This window comes from Oryx dammah, unplaced genomic scaffold, assembly GCF_014754425.2.
Source record: "Oryx dammah isolate SB20612 unplaced genomic scaffold, SCBI_Odam_1.1 HiC_scaffold_28, whole genome shotgun sequence".
NCBI lineage: Eukaryota > Metazoa > Chordata > Mammalia > Artiodactyla > Bovidae > Oryx > Oryx dammah.
The window spans coordinates 89,350,669-89,375,274 of NW_024070212.1; the positions used below are offsets into that span (position 1 = coordinate 89,350,669).

At 44.1% G+C, this 24,606-nt stretch overlaps 1 protein-coding gene across 1 annotated transcript in view; it reads right to left on the reverse strand.

Moving 5' to 3' along the window:
• Window positions 1-598: 598 nt before the first annotated feature.
• Window positions 599-24,606, reverse strand: part of LEXM (lymphocyte expansion molecule) — a 39,786-nt gene continuing 15,778 nt past the window's right edge. Inside the window, exons 9-12 of the mRNA XM_040231940.1 lie at window positions 24,006-24,167; window positions 22,846-22,971; window positions 20,339-20,472; window positions 599-2,193 (exon numbers count right to left, since the gene is read on the reverse strand). Coding sequence (XP_040087874.1) covers window positions 2,127-2,193; window positions 20,339-20,472; window positions 22,846-22,971; window positions 24,006-24,167 — 489 coding nt within the window. The 3' untranslated portion in view covers window positions 599-2,126. The remainder of the gene's footprint in view (window positions 2,194-20,338; window positions 20,473-22,845; window positions 22,972-24,005; window positions 24,168-24,606) is intronic.

A 24,606-nucleotide genomic window follows, 5' to 3' on the forward strand; every position in this document is an offset into this window, starting at 1 on the left:
CCTTGAAATGGAAACAAGGAGTCTTAACCACTGGTTCACCAGGGAAGTCCCTTGCCAAATTTTCCAAAGTGGTTTATAACACATAGTATTTTGGTATCTCATGGCAAAATCCTTTATCAGATATAGTTTCTCCCACTTTGTGGCTTGTCTTTCCATTCTCTTAACAGTGTCTTTGAAGAATAAATTTTAAAAATTTTAATTAAGTCCAGTTTAACTATTTGTTCATATCGTACCACAGTATGATCTGTAAAAGAACAAATACAGTTGACCCTTGAACAGTATGGGAGTTAGGGTCTCTGACCCTCTGTGCAGTCAGAACGATGTATAACTTTAGAGTTAGTCCTCTGTATCCACAGATTGTCATACAGCAGTTCACACTTGAACTGCTGGACCCACACAGTTCAACCTTTGTTGTTCAAAGGTCTACTGTTAATTTATATCTAAGAAATTTCTGCCTAACCTGAAGTCCAAAAGTTTTCTTCCCATGTTTTCTTTGGGAAGTTTTGTAGTTTAGGTTTTACAGTTTTACATTTAGGACTGTGATTCCTTTTCACTTTTTTTTTTTTTTAATGCTGCAAGTCACTGATTACAGTTCATTGTTTTTTACATATTGATATTTGATAGTTATAGCACCATTTGTTAAAAAACTATTCTTTTACCATTGAATTGTTTTTGTACCTTTGTTGAGAATCAGTTGTCCATAGATAAGTGGGTCTGTTCCTGGATTCTCCATTTTATTAATTTGTCTATCCTGATCCCATTCCACACCAGGGAGGAGTAAGGTAATGTTTGTCCTCCAGCTTTATTCATCTTTTTCAAAGTTATCTTGGCTATTTTCTGTCTATTGTTTTTCCATATAAGTTTTAGGACCAGCTTGTCAGTTTAAAAAATATTATTGGGACTGATCAGTATTGAATTAAATCTATAGATGATTTAGGGGAACTGACATCTTAAGAACAGTTTTTGATCCATGATTATGGTATATCTCTCCTTTTATTTAGGTCTTCTTTAATTTCTCTCAGAAGCTTTTTAAAGTTTTAACTGTACAAATCTTACACATCTTTCATTAGATTTATACCTAGGTATTTTACAGTTTTGATGTTATTATATATGGCATTTTCAATTTCTATTGCTAGTGTACAGAAATTGTTGATTTGAGTATATTGATCTTATTTCCTGAAACACTGCTGACTTATTAGACCTAGTGTACACCTAGTTTGGCTTATCAGCCTTCTTGAGGATTCAACAGGATTTTTTTTTTCAGTAGACAATGTACCTGTGACTAACAACAGTTTTACTTCTTCCAAAACAGTCATTTTGACATGAATGAGGAAGTAACAGCTTTTCTATAAAGCACCCGTGCTATTAAGGGTATCTGAAGTATTTCTATCATTATGTGGGTTTTGTGACTGAAGCCTTGAGCCTGTCTCCTTTCTCCTAAGAACAGCACACTCCTGCCATCCCACTCAATCTCTGTTCAAAAATAGTGAGGGCAGAAGCTCAGGATATTGTGACCAACTTGCGCAGACCTACCACTGGGCTAGACTGGCATGCCTGCGAGGTCTGACTTGAGGGGTGTAACTGATTGTTCCCAATGGCTGCACGTTGCCAGGAGGTCAGCAACTTCTTATGGCATTTGGCCCTGCCAAGCTTCCAGAAGCATCCTGGGATGGAGATGGAGCACTCCCGGAGAGGGCATATAGCTGCTTTAAGACATATGCTACAGCAGCAACACTCTCCCAACTCTCTTTGGATTTTACTGAACGGGGAGTCAAGCATTTTGTCTTTAGAACAGGAGGGGTTCCAAGAGGGTCAACCACATCCCACCCCTTTAGTCCATCTGCTGTCTGGCTCCTGTGTTCATGTCACTGGCCGATTTGAATTCTCAGGATAATCGATCTCTGGTATCAAAAGATATCTGGCCTTGCTGTCCCAGAAGACACCGTGACCTTCTGGTAGGTGTCTCCAGCAAAAGTGATCCCACCACACCTTTCCCCCCTCTCCCAGGCTTCCCCATGTGTCCTTTCTCCAAGAACCCCCGTTCCCACTCCTACCCTCCCACCCCCAGATTTGTCTTCAGGCTCTCAGGTCCTCTGGTCACTGCAGGTTGTCATTCATGGGCAGCTTTAAGGATCTGATTTATGATCCACCGTTGGCACACACTTCCCCTTAGTAAAAGGTGTGATTCTTTCCCTTTAAAAAGACACAGAGAAAGAGAAAATGAAACTGGTCCCTTGGAAGGATGTGAGCCCCCCTCATTCAAGGAGAGGCACCCGAAGGGGGGGAACAGGTACCTATTGCTCATACTTCCCAGGGGAACCTACACTGGGTGAGAGGCCCAAACTGATGACCTCTAGAGTTTTTCCAACAAAACAGCCTGGTTCTAAGGACAGTCCTCTGCTATGTACCTAGTTTGGCTCATCAGACCCTCCAAACTGGTTTGTAAGAACTTCAAACACAAAATTCTAGTGCCTAAAAGATCATTCCAATAAAGACACTGAGGGTCAGAAAAATGAAAGAATTTGCCCAAGGTCACCCTGATGCCCAGAATTCCAGCCCAGAGCCCTTGAGCACAGTCTAGCATTCCTCCCATTGCTCAGATTCTTTCCTAAGAGTGGAACACGTGAAGACTCTTCTCTGGTTCACTCTCAGTCATTTGGAAGATCCTTGCTTTGTGTGTCTAACAGTGTCTGCCAGCCATATGGCTTCCACCTGTATGTGTTTGCTCATTGTCTGTCTTCCCCACCAAGATGTAAACTTGATGAAGGCAAGACTTCGATTTCTTTACTGATATTTCTTCTGTATTGAACTGCCCACACTGTTTCAGGCATGTCCACACACACACCACCTTGAAGGGTGGTATCCACAAACATCTGTCAAAGGAAGGAAGGCAGGAGGGAGGGCTCAGAGGGTCACAGAGGCCTTTACAGCTATCTGGTGGGTCTCCATGCCTTCTGCTTTTCACTCCTCCCCAGCCCACTGCCCATGGCCTGTTCAGAGGCTCAGCGCTCACCGGACACTAAGATAGCCTCGTTGTCTCCGTCCAGCCCCATCCCACTCCTCCACCCACAGGCCACAGAGCACCTGTTTAAAACACAAGAGCTACTTCCTGTTAAGCCCCTTTTGAATGTCCAAAAGAAAATATTTGCAAAACACATACCTGATAAAGGATGTATGCCTAGAATATATAAAGGACTTTCAGAACCTAATAGAAGAAAATAAGCAACCATTTAAAAAAATCTGTAAGAGATATGGTGGCTCAGACAGTAAAGCGTCTGCCTGCAATGCAGGAGACCTGGGTTCGATCCCTGGGTTGGGAAGATCCCCTGGAGAAGGAAATGGCAACCCACTCCAGTACTCTTGCCGGGAAAATTCCATGGACTGAGGAGCCAGGTGGGCTACAGTCCATGAGGTCGCAAAGAGTCAGACACAACTGAGCGACTTCACGCTCTCTTCACTCTAAGAGATATGGAGGAAGTACATGAAAAGATGGCCAACATCTTGTCATTAAAGAAATGCAAATTCAAGCCACAAGGAAACACCCCTATTAGGCTGTCTAAAGCTGGAAGAAAAAAGGGCCTTATAATACCAAATGTAGGACAATTAGATCCTACATATATTTTTGGTGGAAATGCCAACTCGTACAACCATTTCAGAAAATAGTCTGGCAGCTTCTTATTAACTTTTACATATATTTACCAAGTGAGCTAGATAATCTACACTAGATATTCATCAAAGAAGAATGAAAGCATATGTCTTCATGAAGACCTATATGGGACTGCTTGTAGAACTTTATCCAAAATTGCCCAAACTGAGAACAACCGAACGTCCCTCTCCTTGAAAGTGTATAAGCTGTGGTACACCCATTCAATGGAGCATAAGTCAGCATTAGAAAGGAACAAACTGCTGCTACAAGCAACAACATGGATGAATCTCAAAAACAATGCAAAATGAAAGATACAAAATTCTATATACAGCGTGATTCCATTTATATGACATTCTGGAAAAGGCAGAACTATAGTGTTGGTAATCATATCAGCAGTTGCTTGGAACTGGGAAAGGGGGAGGAAACTGACTCTAAAGGGCACAAGGAAACTTTTGAGGGCAATAGTAACAGTCTATATCTCGCTTATTTTAATATAACCATATGCATTTGTCAAAACTCACAGAACAGGAAAACATTTATACACCTGTATACCTAAAAAGGATGAATTTTACTGGCTCTAGGTCATACTATTATAAATCTTTTACAGAAGTTCTTCTGTGGCCTCTCACAGGTCAGATAAAGTCGGAGCAGCTTAGCTTCAGAATCAAGGCCTCTAAGAACTGACCTAGCCAACCCCACCTGCCTTATTCTCTGCAATTGCCCTTTACACACTGCACACATCATCCAAAATGAACCGTCTAGTGTTTTCCAGATATGCCCAGAGATTTTTTTGCTTCCTTTCCCTTGCTCATGCACTTTCCTCCACTCTAATTTTTTTCCTCTTCCCTGAAAGAAGTGAACCCTCATGCAAAGAATAAGCTAGGAGCCCTGGGGAAAGGGGACTCTGCACTGAACTTCCTGAGTCCCCTGTCCAAACTTCCAAATCTCCCACCAAAATAGCATGCACAGAAGCCTAGGAGGTAAAAGGGAGTGACCATGTATGGACAGGTGGGATGAGGAAGAGAGTGTGGATCATGGTGAAGGCTATTTGTTGCCTTAGCCTTCCTAGGCTCAAAGGGCCCTCCCTCCTGGTCTCATCCTCCAGAAGGCTATAGGCATAACAGACTTCCCCTACAGCCTGGATGTAGAAAAATCCTGGGCGCTCCTGCCTCATCCTCCTCCTCATATTGCCCTATAACTCTAGAGAAGGGGTTGAGTGCCCTCCCCAGAAAGCAGGGAGCCTCTGTGGGACAGAACTGCTGTCTGTCTGATTTTATTCTGCAATGTCCTAGTAGCCAGGATACACCTGGCATTTAGTAAGTGCTCAATTAATTTTTGAAGACTGCACACATGAATGCTATTGCCCAGCAGCAACTTTAGGAAATCCCTTTCTCTCTGTCTGAATTTCAGTGGTCCCAACTGAAAAATATTGAGAGTAATTCGTACCTTTTAAAGTTACTGTATGGACTTCCCTGGTCCAGTGATTAAGAATCCGCCTTGCAACACAGGGGACACGGGTTTTATCCCTGGTCAGGGACCTAAATCCCACATGCCAAGGAGCAACTAAGCCCATGCACCACAACTACAGAGTCCACGCACTGCCATGAAAGAACCCACATGGCTGAACAAAAAATCTTGCAGGCTGCAACTAAGACCCAACCCAAACACACAAATAATGAATAAATAGTTAAAGCTACTGTTACAGTAAACACATATAAAATCACTTTCATTATAAACTCCAATAATATAAGAATTTATTACTATTATTATTATAAAAATGGTATTTATGATTCAGTTTCAGATTCCTGGACCAGGAATGGGACTTCAGTTTAAACTGTTAAAAAGTCAGTATGCCTACTCAAGTAATTAGGAGGAAGCATTGATGTCTGCCATTCACTTCAAATTTTACCAAACTCTAAGGTAATTATGGGGAGTAACATGCAAATTTGGCCTTGGAGTATAAAACAAAACAGGTCAAAGGCTAACGGAGTTCTGCCAAGAGAATGCACTGGTCATAGAAAACACCCTCTTCCAACAACACAAGAGAAGACTCCACACATGGACATCACCCAGATTGTCAATACTGAAATCAGACTGATTATATTCTTTGCAGCCAAAGATGGAGAAGCTCTATACAGTCAGCAAAAACAAAACTGGGAGCTGACTGTGGCTCAGCTCATGAACTCCTTATTGCCAAATTCAGACTTAAATTGAAGAAAGAAAGGAAAACCACTAGACCATTCAGGTATGACCTAAATCAAATCCCTTAGAATTATATAGTGGAAGTGACAAATAGATTCAAGGGATTAGATATGATAGACAGAGTGCCTGAAGAACTATGGACGGAGGTTCGTGACACTGTACAGGATGCAGTGATCAAGTCCACCCCCAAGAAAAAGAAATGCAAAAAGGCAAAATGGTTGTCTGACGAGGGCTTACAAATAGCTGACAAAAGAAGAGAAGCTAAAGGCAAAGTAGAAAAGGAAAGATATACCCATTTGAATGCAGAGTTCCAAAGAATTGCAAGGAGAGATGAGAAAGCCTTCCTCATTGATCAGTGTAAAGAAATAGAGGAGAACAACAGAATGGGAAAGACTAGAGATCTCTTCAAGAAAATTAGAGATACCAAGGGAACATTTTATGCAAAGATGAGCCCAATAAAGGACAGAAATGGTATGGACCTAACAGAATCAGAAGATATTAAGAAGAGGTGGCAAGAATACACAGAAGAACTGTACAAAAAAGATCTTCATGATCCAGATAACCATGATGGTGTGATCACTCACCTAGAGCCAGACATCCTGAAGTGTGAAGTCAAGTGGGCCTTAGGAAGCATCACTACGAACAAAGCTGGTGGAGGTGATGGAATTCCAGTTGAGCTATTTCAAATCCTAAAAGATGATGCTGTGAAAGTGCTGCACTCAATATGCCAGCAAATATGGAAAACTCAGCAGTGGCCACAGGACTGGAAAAGGTCAGATTTCAGGAAAGCAATGCCAAAGAATTTTCAAACTACTGCACAACTGCACTCAACTCACACACTAGCAAAGTGATGCTCAAAATTCTCCAAGCCAGGCTTCAACAGTATGTGAATCGTGAATTTCCAGATGTTCAAGCTGGATTTAGAAAAGGCAGAGGAACCAGAGATCAAATTGCCAACATCCATTGGTTCATCGAAAAAGCAAAGGCTTTATTGACTACACCAAAGCCTTTGACTGTGTGGATCACAGCGAACTTTGGAAAATTCTTCAAGAGATGGGAATACCAGACCACCTGAGAAATCTGTATGCAGGTCAAGAAGCAACAGTTAGAACTGGACACGGAACAACAGACTGGTTCTGAATTGGGAAAGGAGTATGTCAAGGCTATATATTGTCACCCTGCTTATTTAACTTATATGCAGAGTACATCATGAGAAATGCTGGGCTGGATGAAGCATAAGCTGGAATCGAGATTGCCAGGAGAAATATCAATAACCTCAAATATGCAGATGACACCACTCTTATGGCAGAAAGCAAAGAAGAACTAAAGAGCCTCTTGATGAAAGTGAAAGAGGAGAGTGAAAAAGTTGGCTTAAAGCTCAACATTCAGAAAACTAAGATCATGGCATCCGGTCCCATCACTTTATGGCAAACAGATGGGGAAACAATAGAAACAGTGAGTGACAGACTTTATTTTCTTGGGCTCCAAAATCACTGCAGATGGTGATTGCAGCCATGAAATTAAAAGATGCTTGCTCCTTGGAAGAAAAGCTATGACCAACCTAAACAGCATATTAAAAAGTAGAGACATTACTTTACCAACAAAGGTCAGTCTAATCAAAGCTATAGTTTTTCCAGTAGTCACATATGGATGTGAAAGTTGGATTATAAAGAAAGTTGAGTGCCAATGAATTGATGCTTTTGAACTGTGGTGTTGGAGAAGACTCTTGAGAGTCCCTTGGACTGTGAGGAGATCCAACCAGTCCATCCTAAAGGAAATCAGTCTTGAATATTCACTGGAAGGACTGATGTTGAAGCTGAAACTCCAATACTTTGGCCATCTGATGCAAAGAACTGACTCACTGGAAAAGACCCTGATGCTGGGAAAGACTGAAGGCAGGAGGAGAAGGGGACGACAGAGGATGAGCTGGTTGGATGGCATCACTGACTCAATGGGCATAAGTTTGAGTAAACTCCGGGAGTTGGTGATAGACAGGGAGACCTGGCATTTTGCAGTCCACGGGGTTGCAAAGTCGGACACAACAGAGTGACTGAACTGAACTAAAGATAATTAGAGATGGGTAAAAGGATGATAGATTATAGACAGGTGAGTAATAGATGGGTAGATAGAAAGATATGTCAGAAAGCAAGAAGAGTGAAACATTAATGACTAGAATCTAAGTGATGCATGTACAGGGGTACACTGGAAAATCCTTTCTATTTTGGTGTGTGTTTAAAAGTGTTCATAATAGAACATTAACTAAAAACTTAAGAAAATAAGCTTCTGATGGATTGAACTGGATGTTTCCTTGCATAGATTTATCCAGACTCTGAACCATTTCATCAGAGTCTTGTCCTTTAACAAGTATGCATTGAGCTCTTTCTACGCGTGCCAGCTAGATACTGGAGTTGGAGAATAGAGAAGTTCTGTTCAGTAGGGACCACGGGCATATGAATAAATAATTAAAATATGATGGGAAAATGCTCCGATCTGGGAAGGCTCAAGAAGCTGAAAATAAAGAGACATCGTCTGGAAAAATCAGGGAAGGCTTCATATTTAAGTGAAGTTGTAGAAGATAAATAGGAATCTTCCAGATAGAAACTAAGAGAAGAGTGTTTCAAGAACAGATCACAGTGTGGTGAGAACACAGAGAGTGGTATACAGCGTGGCCTGGCCGGAGTGCAAAGTGGGCATGTCCACACAGCCAGAGGGTGGCCAGATGGAGTCAGGCAACCAGGTTGTAAGAGCCAGAAAGGTGACCAGGGGTGGTGGGAGAACTGGTCCATTGGTTGGTCAACCACATTTTAGAAGCAGCTATGGTGTGCACAGGTCTAAAATATGAAAAACAAAAGGCTGCCTTCCCCACACAGGAGTCAAACCCCAGGCTGCCTAGCTGGAAACCCAGAACCTACAGTTTGGCAGGAAGAAGCAGGTGAGGCTTGGGAGCGACAGGTGAGAAAGACTGGCTGTCACTACACATTCCAGAAGGAGATTTTACCACTCTTCCCCACACACACACCCTCCCTCACCTGGACTGAAGACAGCAAACTATTCAAGGCCATGTCTTAAGTTGCTCAGTCATGTCCAACTCTTTGCAACAATGGATTACAGCTTGCCAGGCTCCGCTGTCCATGGATTCTCCAGCAAGAATACTGGAGTGGGTAGCCACACCCATGGCCTCTCGAAACCTGCCAAGGAGGAGAGGCTGAAGTTCAGGGTCTGACTCAGAGCCCTGGTCCCCACCCTGCCTGCTATTTGGCTGCGGGCCTCTGAGCCATTTCCATCACCTCTATCCCTCTGCACATTTTGTTCTAGAGAATCCCATGGACAGAGGAACCCGGCGGGCTACATACAGTCCATGGGGTTGTTAAGAGTTGGACATGACTGAAGCGACTGAGCATGCATGCACACGCATGCAAAGATAGCCCTGACAGTCACTCTTTGCTTTTCTACAGCCGCCCCACAGTCTGTGAACGCTGCATTTCTCCACCCACACACATGGGATTGCGGTCACCACCCTGGAGCCAAAGGCAGGGATTAACAATAGCACATCAACACAGAGGAGTTGTGAGGGTCCAGTGAGAAAGCCTGCATCCTTCCAGACTCCATTTGTTCTCATTAATTCTTCTGCCTTAGTTTTAAATTTACTCTGATTTTTTTAAACTTCTACAATCAAATGATAGCTTCTGTTGGTTTCAATCTTTCTTGATTTAATACTAAAAGCAATTAAAACTATGAATTTTGACAATATTATATAGGTTTTGATACAGAGTTTTCATTGCAATTAACTTCTAAATGAACTGTAATGTCAAACTAGATTTTCTCCTAAACCCGAGAGCTTTGAAGAAGAATTCTTACTATTTTCCAAGTACTTGGTTTTGAGGGTTATCCTTTTATTGTTAAGTCTTGTTTTATTGTACTCTGTTTAGAAAGAGTAACCTAAAATTTTCTATGTAGGGTATTTTTAATTTAGATATTTTTAATGAGATCTTAGAAGATCAACTTTTAGAAATATTCCATGAGTATCTGAAAATAATGTGGAGTAAAACATACCTATTCAAATCCTCCAAATAAATATTTATGTCCTTATCTGTCAAATTCTCAGACAGGTCTATTAAGACTGTGCAAGTTTGTCACTGGTATTTTGGGTGTGTGAAGGTTCACGGTGTTTATAACTGCAACTATTCATCTTTGTCCCATGTAGTATTTTGCCTTAAATTCTATTTTGCTTGCTATTTGTATTACTACTTTTTCTTTTTGCTGTTTGAGAATGAGAATGCCTCCATCCTGGTAAATCACAGCTAGATATATTCTTATATTTCATGTCATCTTCTCCTTTCTTGAGCTCTCATGCTAATTCATTTTTCACTTGATTGGAGTATATCCCCCAGTAATATTTTCAGAAAAGATGTTTTTGGTATACATCCCAAATCCCTGGGCATCTCTATTTGCACATGAATGATGGTTTGGCTACATAGAGAATTCTACAGTCTCAAGTTTTTTTCATGTTGTATAAACAGTGTTTTCTATCATTCATGTTTCAGAGGAGAGGCCCAGAATATGTCTGATTGCCTTTTATTTAGATTGTAGGTTGTCTTCTTAGGTCTCGTATTGGTAAGATTTTTATTTTACCTTTGAAACTCAGAAATTTCACTACATGTTTAGTGGATTGAATGCATATATTGACCCCCATTCCTCCTGAAATCTCACTAAAACAGGAGTAAAGGAATACAAATTTGAAAGCATATACTCACAAGGACAAAAAGAATAGAAGCAGCAGCAGTAAGAATATTTTGGAAGTTGAAATGCAGATGGAAGTACAGTGACTATGTTAGCATACTCAAGAAAGCTAAATCCCAAGGCAGCAGAAGTTAAAGCTAAGAATTCCCTCACTCCAAAAATCCAGGTACTGGCAGCGCCAGGTACCTCTGGTAGTGGCAGTGAAGGCAGAACCAAAACAGGGCTACTGATTGAAAGTCTGTGTAATATCAGCTTCCCTCTCCACTCCCTGCAGCCAGAGGAGAGCCCTTAATAAATGAAGACTGCAGAATTGATTCTCTGGAGACAGAGAAGTTCTCTGTACAGGATGACACCAGGCAGAGTCAATGTTATGAGTATCCTATTTATTAATAAAACAGAGAATCAAATGGGAGTTCGGTCACTACATATTGAGACCTCTAGGTTCTTCTCCCCCACATAAAGCTCTGGCACCAGGTTTACATCTCCCAGAACTTTCTCTGGCCAAGGCCAAGAGGAAACATTTAACATCACTGGCATTGAAATTCCCCCAGTGAAAATACCCAGCTTGGTCATGTTATGGTTAAACCCATGAACAACAAGTGCTCCAAGGGGGAGAATGAAAAGTGCCTCAGAGTCTTCAGCAGGATTTTCAGCTGGACATGAGTGCACAGTGAAGGATCACCAGAGGGGCTTCCCTGATCCAGTGGTTAAGAGTCCACCTTGCAATGCAGGGGACACCGGTTCAATCCCTGGTCCTGAAAGATTCCACATGACTTGAGGCAACTAAGCCTGTGTGTCACAACTACTGAGCTCACACCCTAGAGCCCCTGAGGCACAACTACTGAAGTCTGTGCACCCCAGGGCCCACGCTCTGCAACAAAAGAAGCCGCTGCCATGAGAGGACCGCACACTGCAACCAAAGCCTGGACCCTGCTCTCCACAACTAGAGAAAGCCCACGTGCAGCAGTGAAGACCCAGTGCAGCCAGTAAATAAACAAATTAGAACAGGGTTACCACATATTTGAGAACATTTTTTCGTATGGAAGATTGAGGCCAAAAAAAACACAGGGAAAAAAGAGAGAGAGAAAGACAATGACAGGAAAATTTGTCTTAATAATATCTTCAAAGGATAAGAAAGCATTGTATCCATGAAATAAAAGCATGCTGTTACTAAAAGGAACATTTAGAAGACAAACATAGCTCTTAGAAATTCAAATATGAACTCAGAAATGAAAACCTCAGTGAATGAATGAGAGAATATTTCTCATCACCTGAAAACAGCTCAGTCGTACCCAGGGCAGAACCAAGCACAGACGAGGCCTTTCAAATGAACCAATAAATGAAAGAGCATATAAAGAAATCTTTCTTCCCAATTTATGATCTACCTTCTGTGCTTCGTGGCACAATCCTCCATACCCAAGAGCCCAGCTGAGTCAGGACTTAACGAACAATGAACTTGAGCCCCAGGGAAAATCATATACAGCCTGACCATCAGACTCTCACAGGCATCTGCTGATTAGCTCCCATTCAGTAACATTCATAAGCCTTAATCATACCTGGCCATGTCCTATAGGGTATAAAGCGTTCCCCTTTTACAGATGAAAAAACTGAGGTCTAAAAGACAAAGGTGACTCTTGGCTGGAGATAGGTCTACAAGGAGAACCTATAATTTGTGTGGTCAGCTTCAAGAGTTCCTGTCCTTTTTTGGTTGGGTTTTTTTTTTTTTTTTATTCTAATGATAAAAGTCGTGTTTATTTGGAAAAATTCAAACATTTCAGAAATAAAACAAGGCAGAATGGTTTAACTATGGTCAACATTTTGGGGCCTAGTCTTCCATAGTGTTATCTATGCATACGGCAGTGCATTTTTTTTAAAAATAAGGTGAAATTCCTCTCTTTCCTTTATATATTTAATATGCCACTATAATTGAACGGTAAACAATAATCACAAAAAGGAGTTGGTGTTATATCAAGCTAGTCAGAATCTCCAAGGTATAAAAAAATGATTTGCTTGGAGTGGGGGAGAATTTTCTATTAAGTACAATCATTATATCATAAAATTAACCACATTTAGTACATTCACACTGTTATGAGGATTTCTTTAAGTCTAATAAACAAAGCATTTCCAAATAAAGGAGCCATTACCTTTAAAGACACTGCTTTAAAAACATTTGCCAAAAATTCTCACTTTGGCAACACATCTTTAATGGATTGTGATTCTATTTTTTTAATATTCACACATAATTACACTTTCAAACAAAGCTTATAATAAATTTATTCAATTCACCCTACCAACCCCCTTACAATTTGATAAAAATGGCATTAAATGTGTACATCAATGGGAAGAATTACTATTTTTCCAATATCATCTTTCCACCCATGAACATGGTATTCTCTCCAGTTATTCAGGCCTTTTTTAAAATAATCTTTTAGTAAAGGTTTATATATTTTTTCATTTAAGCCTTAAATATACTCATTAAGTTTATCCCAGTGCATTTTATTGTTTGCGTGCCTAATAGGCATGGAATCGTGTTCTTTGTCTGAATTAAGTTCTCTGTTTGTTATGGTATTAGAGGAAACGTTATACCATTACAGCACTAGCTTCCCTGGTGTTACAGCTTTAAAGTGAACTCTCTTGGATTTATCTAGGCAAACATACATATCATTATAAATTGTGATGCTTTTGCTCTTCTTTATCAGTATTTTTATTCCTTGTCTTACTGTGTTTGCTAGAACCCCCGGAACAATGTTGAACATGCCCAGTAATATGAGCATCTCTGTTTGGTTCTTGACTTCACGAGAAATCTTTAGTATGTTACTCTCACATTTAATGTTTTTGACCTCCTCTTTCAAAACTCCCACCCTCCCTCAGGACTCAACTCTCTCCCTATTTCTCTACAGTCTGTATCAAATATCTGTCTGAGTAGAAGCTTTTCCTTGGGTCTTTTGACAACAGAAGGTGGTCTAAGCCATTGTAGTTTCTTTTCCTGGATCATGTACATTTTCAGCCTCTGTAAAAAACTTAACCCTTGTATTAACAAGACAGAATTCTGTCAAGGCACAGCAGAAGCTAAGGGCAAGGGAAGCCAGCACTTAAACATACCTACACAGTGTCATCCACAGGGCAGGGCACATTTACATGCATGATCTTTTTTAATACTTAATGCAGACGACAGAGGATGAGATGGCTGGATGGCATCACCAACTCGATGGATATGAGTCTGAGTGAACTCCAAGAGTTGGTGATGGACAGGGAGGCCTGGCGTGCTGCGATTCATGGGGTCGCAAAGAGTCAGACACGACTGAGCAACTGAACTGAACTGAACTGAATGCAGACTCTACAGTGTGGTAATTTTGTTTACTCTCACTTTTCAGATGAAAGTCTGTCTCCAAGTAACATGTCTCATGCCACACAGCTAAGTAGTAGAAACAGAATTCTGAGCCAGGTTAAAAGGGAAAACCTATAACTCTCACAGGCCTAAATGTTGGGTGTTTTAACAGTGGTGAAGCGAAAACTTTGTACAGAAGGGAGGCAGATGTGCAGGGGAAGAAAACTGAGGGTCCAGTGGGAGTGGGCCATCCTTCTCTCCTCTAGAGCCCTTTGCTGAGCAAACAGTATGTAAGATGGGGCTTTGCTGACAGGTTGCAGGGGAGGGTTGGCCTTGCCAGAATCAGAGCATCACACTCTTCCCAGCTCACCAGCCCCCAAACCCTTACATGGGCACTGGTGTATGGAAAGGGCCCTGATCTAGAAAGAAAGGCCTGGAGCCTAGCCCCAGCTCTATCACTATCAGCTGCGTGACCATGGGCAAGTTGTTGCACTCTTGGGTCCTGGTTGAACACCTGTAGAAGAAGGCTAGCCACCTTGTTTAGAAAGGGCAAGAACACACTTTTGTACACAAAAGTAGTCCACGTGGCTTTTAGTTAAACAAGGAAGATGAATCCGTGCATTTACCTCTATTCCTTCCTGCAATTCACTGAATGAACTATAAAGGAGTTGTTTTTAAACAGATGAGCAAGAAAGGGAGAAGAGGTATCAGGGGACAAGGGTGTTTACAATTTCAAGGAAATGCAAAGTGCAGGGAGTCATGAGCAGGGCTGAGAGGGCCTAAGAGCAAGCTGCCTGCAGCAGGGGAGCCAATGAGAAGCTTGCCAGCTCCTGCCACAAACCCCAGAGAGGCCCGGAAATTAGAGCCACCAGTATCTCAAAACGCAGGGGTGAAACTGCTGAAAATAAGAGGAAAGTCAGACCCTCTGCACCACACACACTTCGCCCACCCAGCAGGAGGCTGGAGGGTTAGTACTGAGAGAGAGAGTCAGGGTGGCAGTGGGGGGGCTCAGTGGATGGTGGGCAGACAGGCACTATAGTAAGAACAGAGGAGGAAGGTGAAGTCCATGGACTGACTCAGACTCCTCAACTCTCCTTCCCCTAAACACCAGCAATCACAGTCACCACCATCCCTACCTGCCAGGATATAGGATTCTCATCTAGAGAAGCTAAAAGGTGCCACTGAAAATGCCTAGAAATATTGACTTTAGAGTCTCCCAATGAAATGACCAGATCCCCATCTTCAGTGAAGCCCTTCCCAGACCCATAGCATTTCTTAGTGCTTTCTTCTCAAATATGAACAAGTGAAAGAAAAAAGGGGAACTGGGAAGAAGTGCAGACAACGCAGGGAGCAAAAGGAAAAGCAAAGAAGACTGTCACTGTCGTCCTTAAATGAAAGAACACCCTGCACGCAGAACCAGGGGCCAGCAGAAGACAAAAATGCAATCTACGCTGCCAAAGAACCCTCAGAAACTTAAAAAGATGAGATTCAAAATTTCAAAAGGCAATAGCAGGGTCTGAAATGTTAAAAAAAAGGGGGGGCAGAAATAAGAAACAAGGTAAAAAAGAAGAATAGAGCATCAGAATGTCTGCAATTCATCTAAAAAAGAGGGGAGAGAACACAGAAGACAGGAAATCACCAAAGACAAAAACACAAAAATTTTTCCCAGAATAGAATGTCCTAAGTTTCCAGAAGGAAGGAACGCATCAAGGACCCAAAACAATGGATGAAAATAAACTCACACTAGACCCATTATCTAAGACTTCCCTGGTGGCTCAAAAGGTAAAGAATCTGCCTGCAATGCAGGAGACCTGGGTTCAGTCCCTGGGTTGGGAAGATCCTCTGGAGAAGGGAATGGCTACCCACTCCAGTATTCTTGCCGGAAGAATTCCATGGATAGAGGAGCCTGCCGGGCTACAGTCCATGGGATCACAAAGAGTCGGACACGACTGAATAACTAGCACTTTCACACTTTCTTCAGACCTGTTATCATGAAATTTCAGTACACAAGGGACAGAGGGACAGAAAGAGGATCCTACAAACTTTCAGATAGGAAGGTTCTAGTTGCCTACAAAGGATGGGAAAACCAAGATGGCACTGAAATTCTTAACAACCACTCTTGAAGGTCGAAGGCAATGGAGCAAAGCCTTCAAAATTCTCAGGGAAAATTATTTCCAACTAAAATTTTATTTTAAATTTTTATTACTCCACGTTCAAGGTCAGGAGGGGTGGCGGTGAGGAGATACCCCTAGTCCAAGGTAAGGAGCAGCAGCTGTGCTTTGCTGGAGCAGCCGTGAAGAGATACCCCACGTCCAAGGTAAAAGAAACCCAAGTAACACAGTAGGTGTTGCGAGAGGGCATCAGAGGGCAGACACACTGAAACCATAATCACAGAAAACTAGACAATCTAATTACGCTAGGACCACAGCCTTGTCTAACTCAATGAAACTAAGCCATGCCGTGTGGGGCCACCCAAGATGGAGAGGTCTGACAGAATGTGGTCCACTGGAGAAGGGAATGGCAAACCACTTCAGTATTCTTGCCTTGAGAACCCCATGAACAGTATGAAAAGGCAAAATGATAGGATACTGAAAGAGGAACTCCCCAGGTCGGTAAGTACCCAATATGCTACTGGAGATCAGTGGAGAAATAACTCCAGAAAGAATGAACGGATGGAGCCAAAGCAAAAACAATACCCAGCTGTGGATGTGACTGGTGATAGAAGCAAGGTCCGATGCTGTAAAGAGCAACATTGCATAGGAACCTGGAATGTTAGGTTCATGAATCAAGGCAAATTGGAAGTGGTCAAACAGGAGATGGCAAGAGTGAACATCGACATCATAGGAATCAGTGAACTAAAATGGACTGGAATGGGTGAATATAACTCAGATGACCATTACATCTACTACTCCGGGCAGGAATCCCTCAGAAGAAATGGAGTAGTCATCATGGTCAACAAAAGAGTCCAAAATGCAGTACTTGGATGCAATCTCAAAAATGACAGAATGATCTCTGTTCATCTCCAAGGCAAACCATTCAATATCACAGTAATCCAAGTCTATGCCCCAACCAGTAATGCTGAAGAAGCTGAAGTTGAATGGTTCTATGAAGACCTACAAAACCTTTTAGAACTAACACCCCCAAAAGATGTCCTTTTCATTATAGGGGACTGGAATGAAAAAGTAGGAAGTAAAGAAATACCTGGAGGAACAGGCAAATTTGGCCTTGGAATACAGAATGAAGCAGGGCAAAGACTAATAGAGTTTTGCCAATAGAATGGACTGGTCATAGCAAACACCCTCTTCCAACAACACAAGAGAAGACTCTACACATGGACATCACCAGATGGTCAACACTGAAATCAGACTGATTATATTCTTTGCAGCCAAAGATGGAGAAGCTCTATACACTCAGCAAAAACAAGACTGGGAGCTGACTGTGGCTTGGATCATGAACTCCTTATTGCCAAATTCAGACTTAAATTGAAGAAAGTAGGGAAAACCACTAGACCATTCAGGTATGACCTAAATCAAATCCCTTATGATTATACAGTGGAAGTGAGAAATAGATTTAAGGGCCTAGATCTGATAGAGTGCCTGAAGAACTATGAACGGAGGTTCGTGACATTGTAGAGGAGACAGGGATCAAGACCATCCCCATGGAAAAGAAATGCAAAAAAGCAAAATGGCTGTCTGGGGAGGCCTTACAAGTAGCTGTGAAAAGAAGAGAAGCAAAAAGCAAAGGAGAAAAGGAAAGATATAAGTATCTGAATGCAGAGTTCCAGAGAATAGCAAGAAGAGATAAGAAAGCCTTCCTCAGCGATCAATGCAAAGAAATACAGGAGAACAACAGAATGGGAAAGACTAGAGATCTCTTCAAGAAAATTAGAGATACCAAGGGAACATTTCATGCAAAGATGGGCTAGATAAAGGACAGAAATGGTATGGACCTAACAGAAGCAGAAGAACTATACAAAAAAGATCTTCATGACCAAGATAATCACAATGGTGTGATCACTCACCTAGAGCCAGACATCCTGGAATGTGAAGTCAAGTGGGCCTTCGAAAGCATCACTAGGAACAAAGCTGGTGGAGGTGATGGAATTCCAGTTAAGCTATTTCAAATCCTGAAAGATGATGCTGTGAAAGTGCTGCACTCAATATGCCAGCAAATTTGGAAAACTCAGCAGTGGCCACAGGACTGGAAAAGGTCAGTTTTCATTCCAATCCCAAAGAAAGGGAATGCCAAAGAATGCTCAAACTACTGCACAATTGCACTCATCTCACACGCTAGTAAAGTAATGCTCAAAATTCTCCAAGCCAGGCTTCAGCAAACATGAACTGTGAACTTCCAGATGTTCAAGCTGGTTTTAGAAAAGGCAGAGGAACCAGAGATCAAATTGCCAACATCCACTGGATCATCGAAAAAGCAAGAGAGTTCCAGAAAAAATCTATTTCTGCTTTATTGACTATGCCAAAGCCTTTGACTGTATGGATCACAATAAACTGTGGAAAATTCTGAAAGAGATGGGAATACCAGACCACCTGACCTGCCTCTTGAGAAACCTATATGCAGGTCAGGATTCAACAGTTAGAACTGGACATGGAACAACAGACTGGTTCCAAATAGGAAAAGGAGTATGTCAAGGCTATATATTGTCACCCTGCTTATTTAACTTCTACGCAGAGTACATCATGAGAAACGCTGGGCTGGAAGAAACACAAGCTGGAATCAAGATTGCCAGGAGAAATATCAATAACCTCAGATATGCAGATGACACCACCCTTATGGCAGAAAGTGAAGAGGAGCTAAAAAGCCTCTTGATGAAAGTGAAAGAGGAGAGTGAAAAAGTTGGCTTAAAGCTCAACATTCAGGAAACGAAGATCATGGCATCTGGTCCCATCACTTCATGGGAAATAGATGGGGAAACAGTGGAAACTGTCAGACTTTATTTTGGGGGGCTCCAAAATCACTGCAAATGGTGATTGCAGCCATGAAATTAAAAGACACTTACTCCTTGGAAGGAAAGTTATGACCAACCTAGATAGCATGTTCAAAAGCAGAGATATTACTTTGCCAACAAAGGTCTGTCTAGTCAAAGCTATGGTTTTTCCAATAGTCATGTATGGATGTGAGAGTTGGACTGTGAAGAAAGCTGAGCATCGAAGAATTGATGTGTTTGAACTGTGGTGTTGGAGAAGACTCTTGAGAGTCTCTTGGACTGCAAGGAGATCCAACCAGTCCATCCTAAAGGAGATCAGTGCTGGGTGTTCTTTGGAAGGAATGATGGTAAAACTGAAACTCCAGTACTTTGGCCACCCCGTGCAAAGAGCTGACTCATTGGAAAAGACTCTGATACTGGGAGGGATTGGGGGCAGGAGGAGAAGGGGATGACAGAGGATGAGATGGCTGGATGGCATCACCGACTCGATGGATGTGAGTTTGGGTGAACTCCGGGTGGTGGTGATGGACAGGGAGGCCTGGCGTGCTGCGATTCATGGGGTCACAAAGAGTTGGACACAACTGAGCGACTGAACTGAAATGAAATGAACTGAACTGAACTGAACTGAACTGAAAATGTTATTTCCAACCAAACTATTGATCAGCTGTGCAGGGAGGAAAAACAATCTTTTCAGGCATGCAGTCTATCAACAATGTCACCTCCCATTATCCTTTCTAAGGAAGCCATAAAAGCATGGGAGTCAATCAAGAAGGAAGACATAGGTCCACTTTGATTAAAGACACATATATATCTATATACAAAAGCTGGTTTTCCCTGAGAGATCTGGTCCCATGGAATATGGTCTTTATGCCCTCACCAGAGTTTCCAGCAATGGAATTTCCAATTCTAAAGTTCATGTTTATTCACCGTTTAACATTTCTGAAATTGAGATTACATGGCAACTGGTGGCATGGCATCTTAGGTAAGCAAAACATGGAGGCAGCTAACATTCACAGGCAGTTTTACAGTTAGCCACGGTATTTCATGCATATTTTTTCTTAGGTTTCCCAACTTCCTGAGATGAGTTTTTCCAACCCCGTTTTCAACACCAAGAAATAGATGGCCTATGGTGACGGTACTCAAGGCAATCCTAGACTGTGTGGGTTGTGGGTGAGGGAGTCAGTGTCCATCGAGTTCCTTTTCTCCTTACCACCAGCTATGGACAGAGTATCTCACAGTCCTCTACTCACTTGACAGCTGAGGGAAATGAGGCTCAGAGAGGTTGATCGATGTGCCCTACCTCCCACAGCCAGCACGCATCAGAGCCGGGATCTGAGCTCTCCATTGCCACAGCTGTTGGGCTGGCCCTAGGGACAGCAGCTGTGTTTCCATGGGAAGCAAGCATGAGCACACCCCCGCCCAGCCCAGAGTAAGCCCCTCCGGGCCCTGGCCCCTCTGCTGGAGCTCCAGCGACACTCACTGCATGATCATCTCCCGGACTGGGTCCGAGGGGTAGCGCTTGGATCCACCCATGAACAGGGACCGGTATCGCTGCCGACAGTCCTTTGTCTCCAGCAGCTGGGTGTTGAGGTAGCGACCCACCCCTACAGGGTTCTGCACCAGAGAGAGGAGGCAGGACATTAGCAAGCTGGATGCCTGGAGACTCGATATCCAGTCTCCCCCCATCTCCCTATTCCATCTGTTACAGATTGAATTATGTTCCCCAAAGAGATAGGTGGAGTCCTAACCCCCAGGACCTCAGAGTGTGAGCTCATCTGGAAATAGCTACAGGTGTTACCGGTTAAGATGAGCTCATACTGGAGTAGGGTGGGTCCTTCCTCCAATGTGACCAGTGTCCTCATAAGCGGTGATATCTTGGCCCCTGTGTGCCCATATCCCCTGCCCTATTCTGTTTTTGTGAGGTCTTGTGAGTGGGGAGATGGCCATTCAACATGGAGGCAGGGGCTGCAGCAAGGTGTTTACAAGCCAAGCAGTTCCAAGCATCACCAGCCACCACCAGCAGCTATAAAGAGGGCAGGAAGTATCTCCTCTACGGGTTTCAGAGGAAATGTGGTTCTGTCGATACCTGGATTTCAGACTTCTGGCTCCCAGAACTGTGAGAGGGTAAATTTCTGTTGTTTCAAGCCATCTGGTTTGTGACACTTTGTTATGGCAGCTTTGCTACCTTATGTAGGAAGTTAATACCCCATCCCACCCAGAAACCTGGGTTGTAGGTATAAGAAGCCCTTGTGGAGAGGTTCAGAGGGGAGACATTGCCTGTCCATTGTGACTAGTGGGGGCAGGAGGACGGCAAGACAGGAACCCGCCATCCGTACAGAATCTGGACCAAGGTCAGACTGGGTCTCCAAGTGAAGACCCTCCCCCTTGTAGGAGGTGCAGGCTGGAGGTGAGAAGAGGAAGACTATGGGCTCGACCACACAAGAACAGAATAGGGCAGGGGGTACAGGCACACGGGGGGACAAGATATCACTGGGAGATGAAAAGGTGGAGTGGAAGGGGGAGAGTTGGGGTCTGGGGATGCGAGATGGGGCAGGGGGAGCTTAGTGGGAAGCAAGATGTTCCCAGGGAAACCTGGAGAAATACACAACTTAAAAATACACAGCTGCAGAGAGTGGAGGGGCAGGGCAGGGTGCCAGCCAAGCTGGAGCAGAAACCATGTCAGTTTCAGGAAACTGCTCTGGGCCAGAGGAGCCCCGGGTGGTTGTTTTTTTTCTAAAACCATAGGTTTTTCCTTGGCCTAAACTGTAATAATGCGTCTGATTTTGGCTTCCTCGGGAGCTATATTTCTGTCCAGCACCTGTGTACTGGCCCCTCTGTTTCCCACTCCAGCCCACTCCTCACTGCCACTCCCCCAGTCTTTTTGGAGTTTGTGACCCTAATGTGAAACGGACAGTGTTCTCTTGAGAGCATGTGAGATTGTTAAATTCCCGCTAGACATTTTTCTAACACGGCTCTAAGGTCCTTGTTGCCGTTTGTGATAAGTGATAGGTAATTTATTGGAAATATGTGCATACATTTATATTCAGAGGAAATTATAGTTTGCACTGTCTGTTAAAAAACCTTGACTGATTTTAAAAAATACCCAGCTGTTTGGAAACAGGCAAAACTAACCTGTGCTAATGGAAGTCAGGACAGGAACCAACTGATGGGGACAGAGGTTGGGGGGTGGGGGGCCCTGGGGTGCTGAAAACGTTCTTCAACCCTCTGGGGGACCACTGCACAATGAGTCCATTTTGTGACACGTCACGGAGCTACTCATCTGGGACTCCTTCTCATTTCTTTATGGTTATCAGACGGCAGGAAAAGGTGGGCTTGGAAAGTGAGGGCAGGAATGAGAAACAGAACACCCAATGCCATCTAGCAAATGAAGAAGGCAGGCACACGGACTCGAGAGCCTGGCTGTCTTACAAGAACACCAACAAACCGAAGGTGACATCTTACACGCGGGGACGGCTGCCACTGGTGGGGAGGGGAGAAGGGTCAGAAGGGTCCTTGCTTCAGCAGAGACGAGAAATGGGCCAACTCCCTCAGGTATCCCTGAGGCCCCAGGATAAACACAAAGAGAATGGAGGGAGCATTTCCCTGGAAAATAAGAATGTGATGGTTCTGGGTGATGTCCACTAGCACAGCAGTTCTCCAACTGGTCCCTGGAACAAGCACTATCAGCATGGCCTGAGAACTCATTAGAAATGCATGTTCCCAGGCCCCGCTCCATGCTTACTGAGTCAGAAGCTCTGGTTTGCGGCCCAACCATCTCTGTTTTAGGAAGCCCTCCAGGTGATGCTAATGCCCACCCAAGTTTGAAAAGCCACTGCCTTAGAGCAATGAGACAGTCCAGGTAGGTGCTAGTCACCCACCTGGTGGGAAAAGCAGGTGGGATCCACTCCCTCGGAGCATCAGTTTCCAGGGCTGCCTGGAGAGGGTTCCCTGCTCCTGACCGTGTGTCCCCCACAAAGACCTACTCACCCAGTTTCCCATGATCGTCTGGTAGACCTTCATGCCTGTCCGCTTAGAGGACAGCAGGAAGGGAGGCTGGTTGGTGCGTCTGCACTCCTTCTCTGGAGGAAGCCATGTGCCGGGACCAGATGTAGCCTAGGAGTGAGGAATGAAGGCCAGGAGGCTGGAGAGGGCTGGCGGTGGTCAGCCTGGGGCCAGGGCAGGTGACCTCACCTGCCCGGCAGCCCTGGGCCTGGAGCCGAGAATACTGGGAGGCACCCAGCCACCCCCAACTCACCTGGAGCCCATCCTCCAGGGGTGAAGGGGCCCTGCGGTGCCCTCATGACCCCTGCTACCTGCTCTGTCCCTGCCCATCAGCCTGACACCTCTTTCCAGGTTCCCAGGAGCAGGGGCCCTCTGGGTCTGGCAAGGTCCAGAGAGGTGTTCCAGAACCCAGCCTGGGGAGCGGAAGCCACTCAGACTTTGGAGCTAGTTGAGCGGGGCTCCACTCCTGGCTCCTTTTCCCCTTTGCTGGGAGCCTGGGCAAATCCCTTCTGATCTCTGGGCCTCAGTTTTCTATCATGAAATGCAAAGACAATCCCTTCCTCAAGGAGGCTGAAAGGTGCCTGGCCCAGAGCAGGTATTCAGGAAGTGTTGGTACCCCTGCTCATTCCTCTCCACCCCCTCACCTTCCCAAGCCCTCAGCGATCTATGGGGGGCAGACCATGCTTGGGGGTCGACTAAAGTCCAGAAGCTACTCAGATCACTGGCTGCTGAGCCCTCAGAGAGGAGCCCACCACTCCTCTGAACGGAACAGGCGTGTGCTTCTTACACTCAGCCCACCTCTAGTTTTCCCCTCGTCCTCTCTGCAGGGGAGAGAGGGGCAGAAATGCCCGCTGAGCATTTCCCAGGTGCCAGGCTCCACGCTAGAGACTCCAGTACTAACCTCATTGAATTCTCACAGCCACCTGGTCACACTCACGGGGCAAGTGTGTAAACCAAGGTTCAGAGAATGAGAGAGACTGACCCACTGAGACCAGTGAGTACCAGACCAGGATTGGGAACTAGGTGAGCCTGGAACCCAAACCTGGGCTTTCCCCTGAAATAGCCACCTCCATCCCACCCTGCCTCTGCATAGGGAGACCCTTCCAAGAAAAGAGGGAAGGAAGCCCACAGGGGGGGACACTGACTAGTTTTCGGGGGCACTGGCTAAGGGTGGTCCAGTAGATTCTTTCTGTAGGGGTTTTCGGGTTGCGAGGAACTTTTGAAAAAACTCCACGCCTCTTATTGTGATGCAGGTTAAGTTCCTCCACGAAGCTCTGGAAATTTGTCAGTTCCCTGGGTCTTTTTTTCTGAGAAACAGAGGGGGATAAAAGAGATCTGTTATGCCAAGAAAAGCAAAGTCTGTGTTTCCAGATCCTCCCCACAGAGACAAGCAGGGGGTCCAGCCGGTGGCAGGGCAGGAGGGTGGGAGTCTCTAACAGCCCCTCCTATGTGCTACACCCTGCAGCCCAGCTTGCCTCATCTACTTCTTCCACTTGTTTCGTGGACATTTACTGGCATTTATTCTAAGCAGGAGCGATAGTCCAAATACATACAAACCAGTGTGATGGGGGAACACTCACCATTCTTGGGGCAATGAAACTACTCTGTATGACACTATAATGGTGGATACATGTTATTATACATTTATCCAAACCCATAGAACATACAACACCAAGAGTGAACCCTAATATAAGCTATGGACTTCGGGTGATACTGTGTCCATGTAGACTCATTGACTGTACCAAA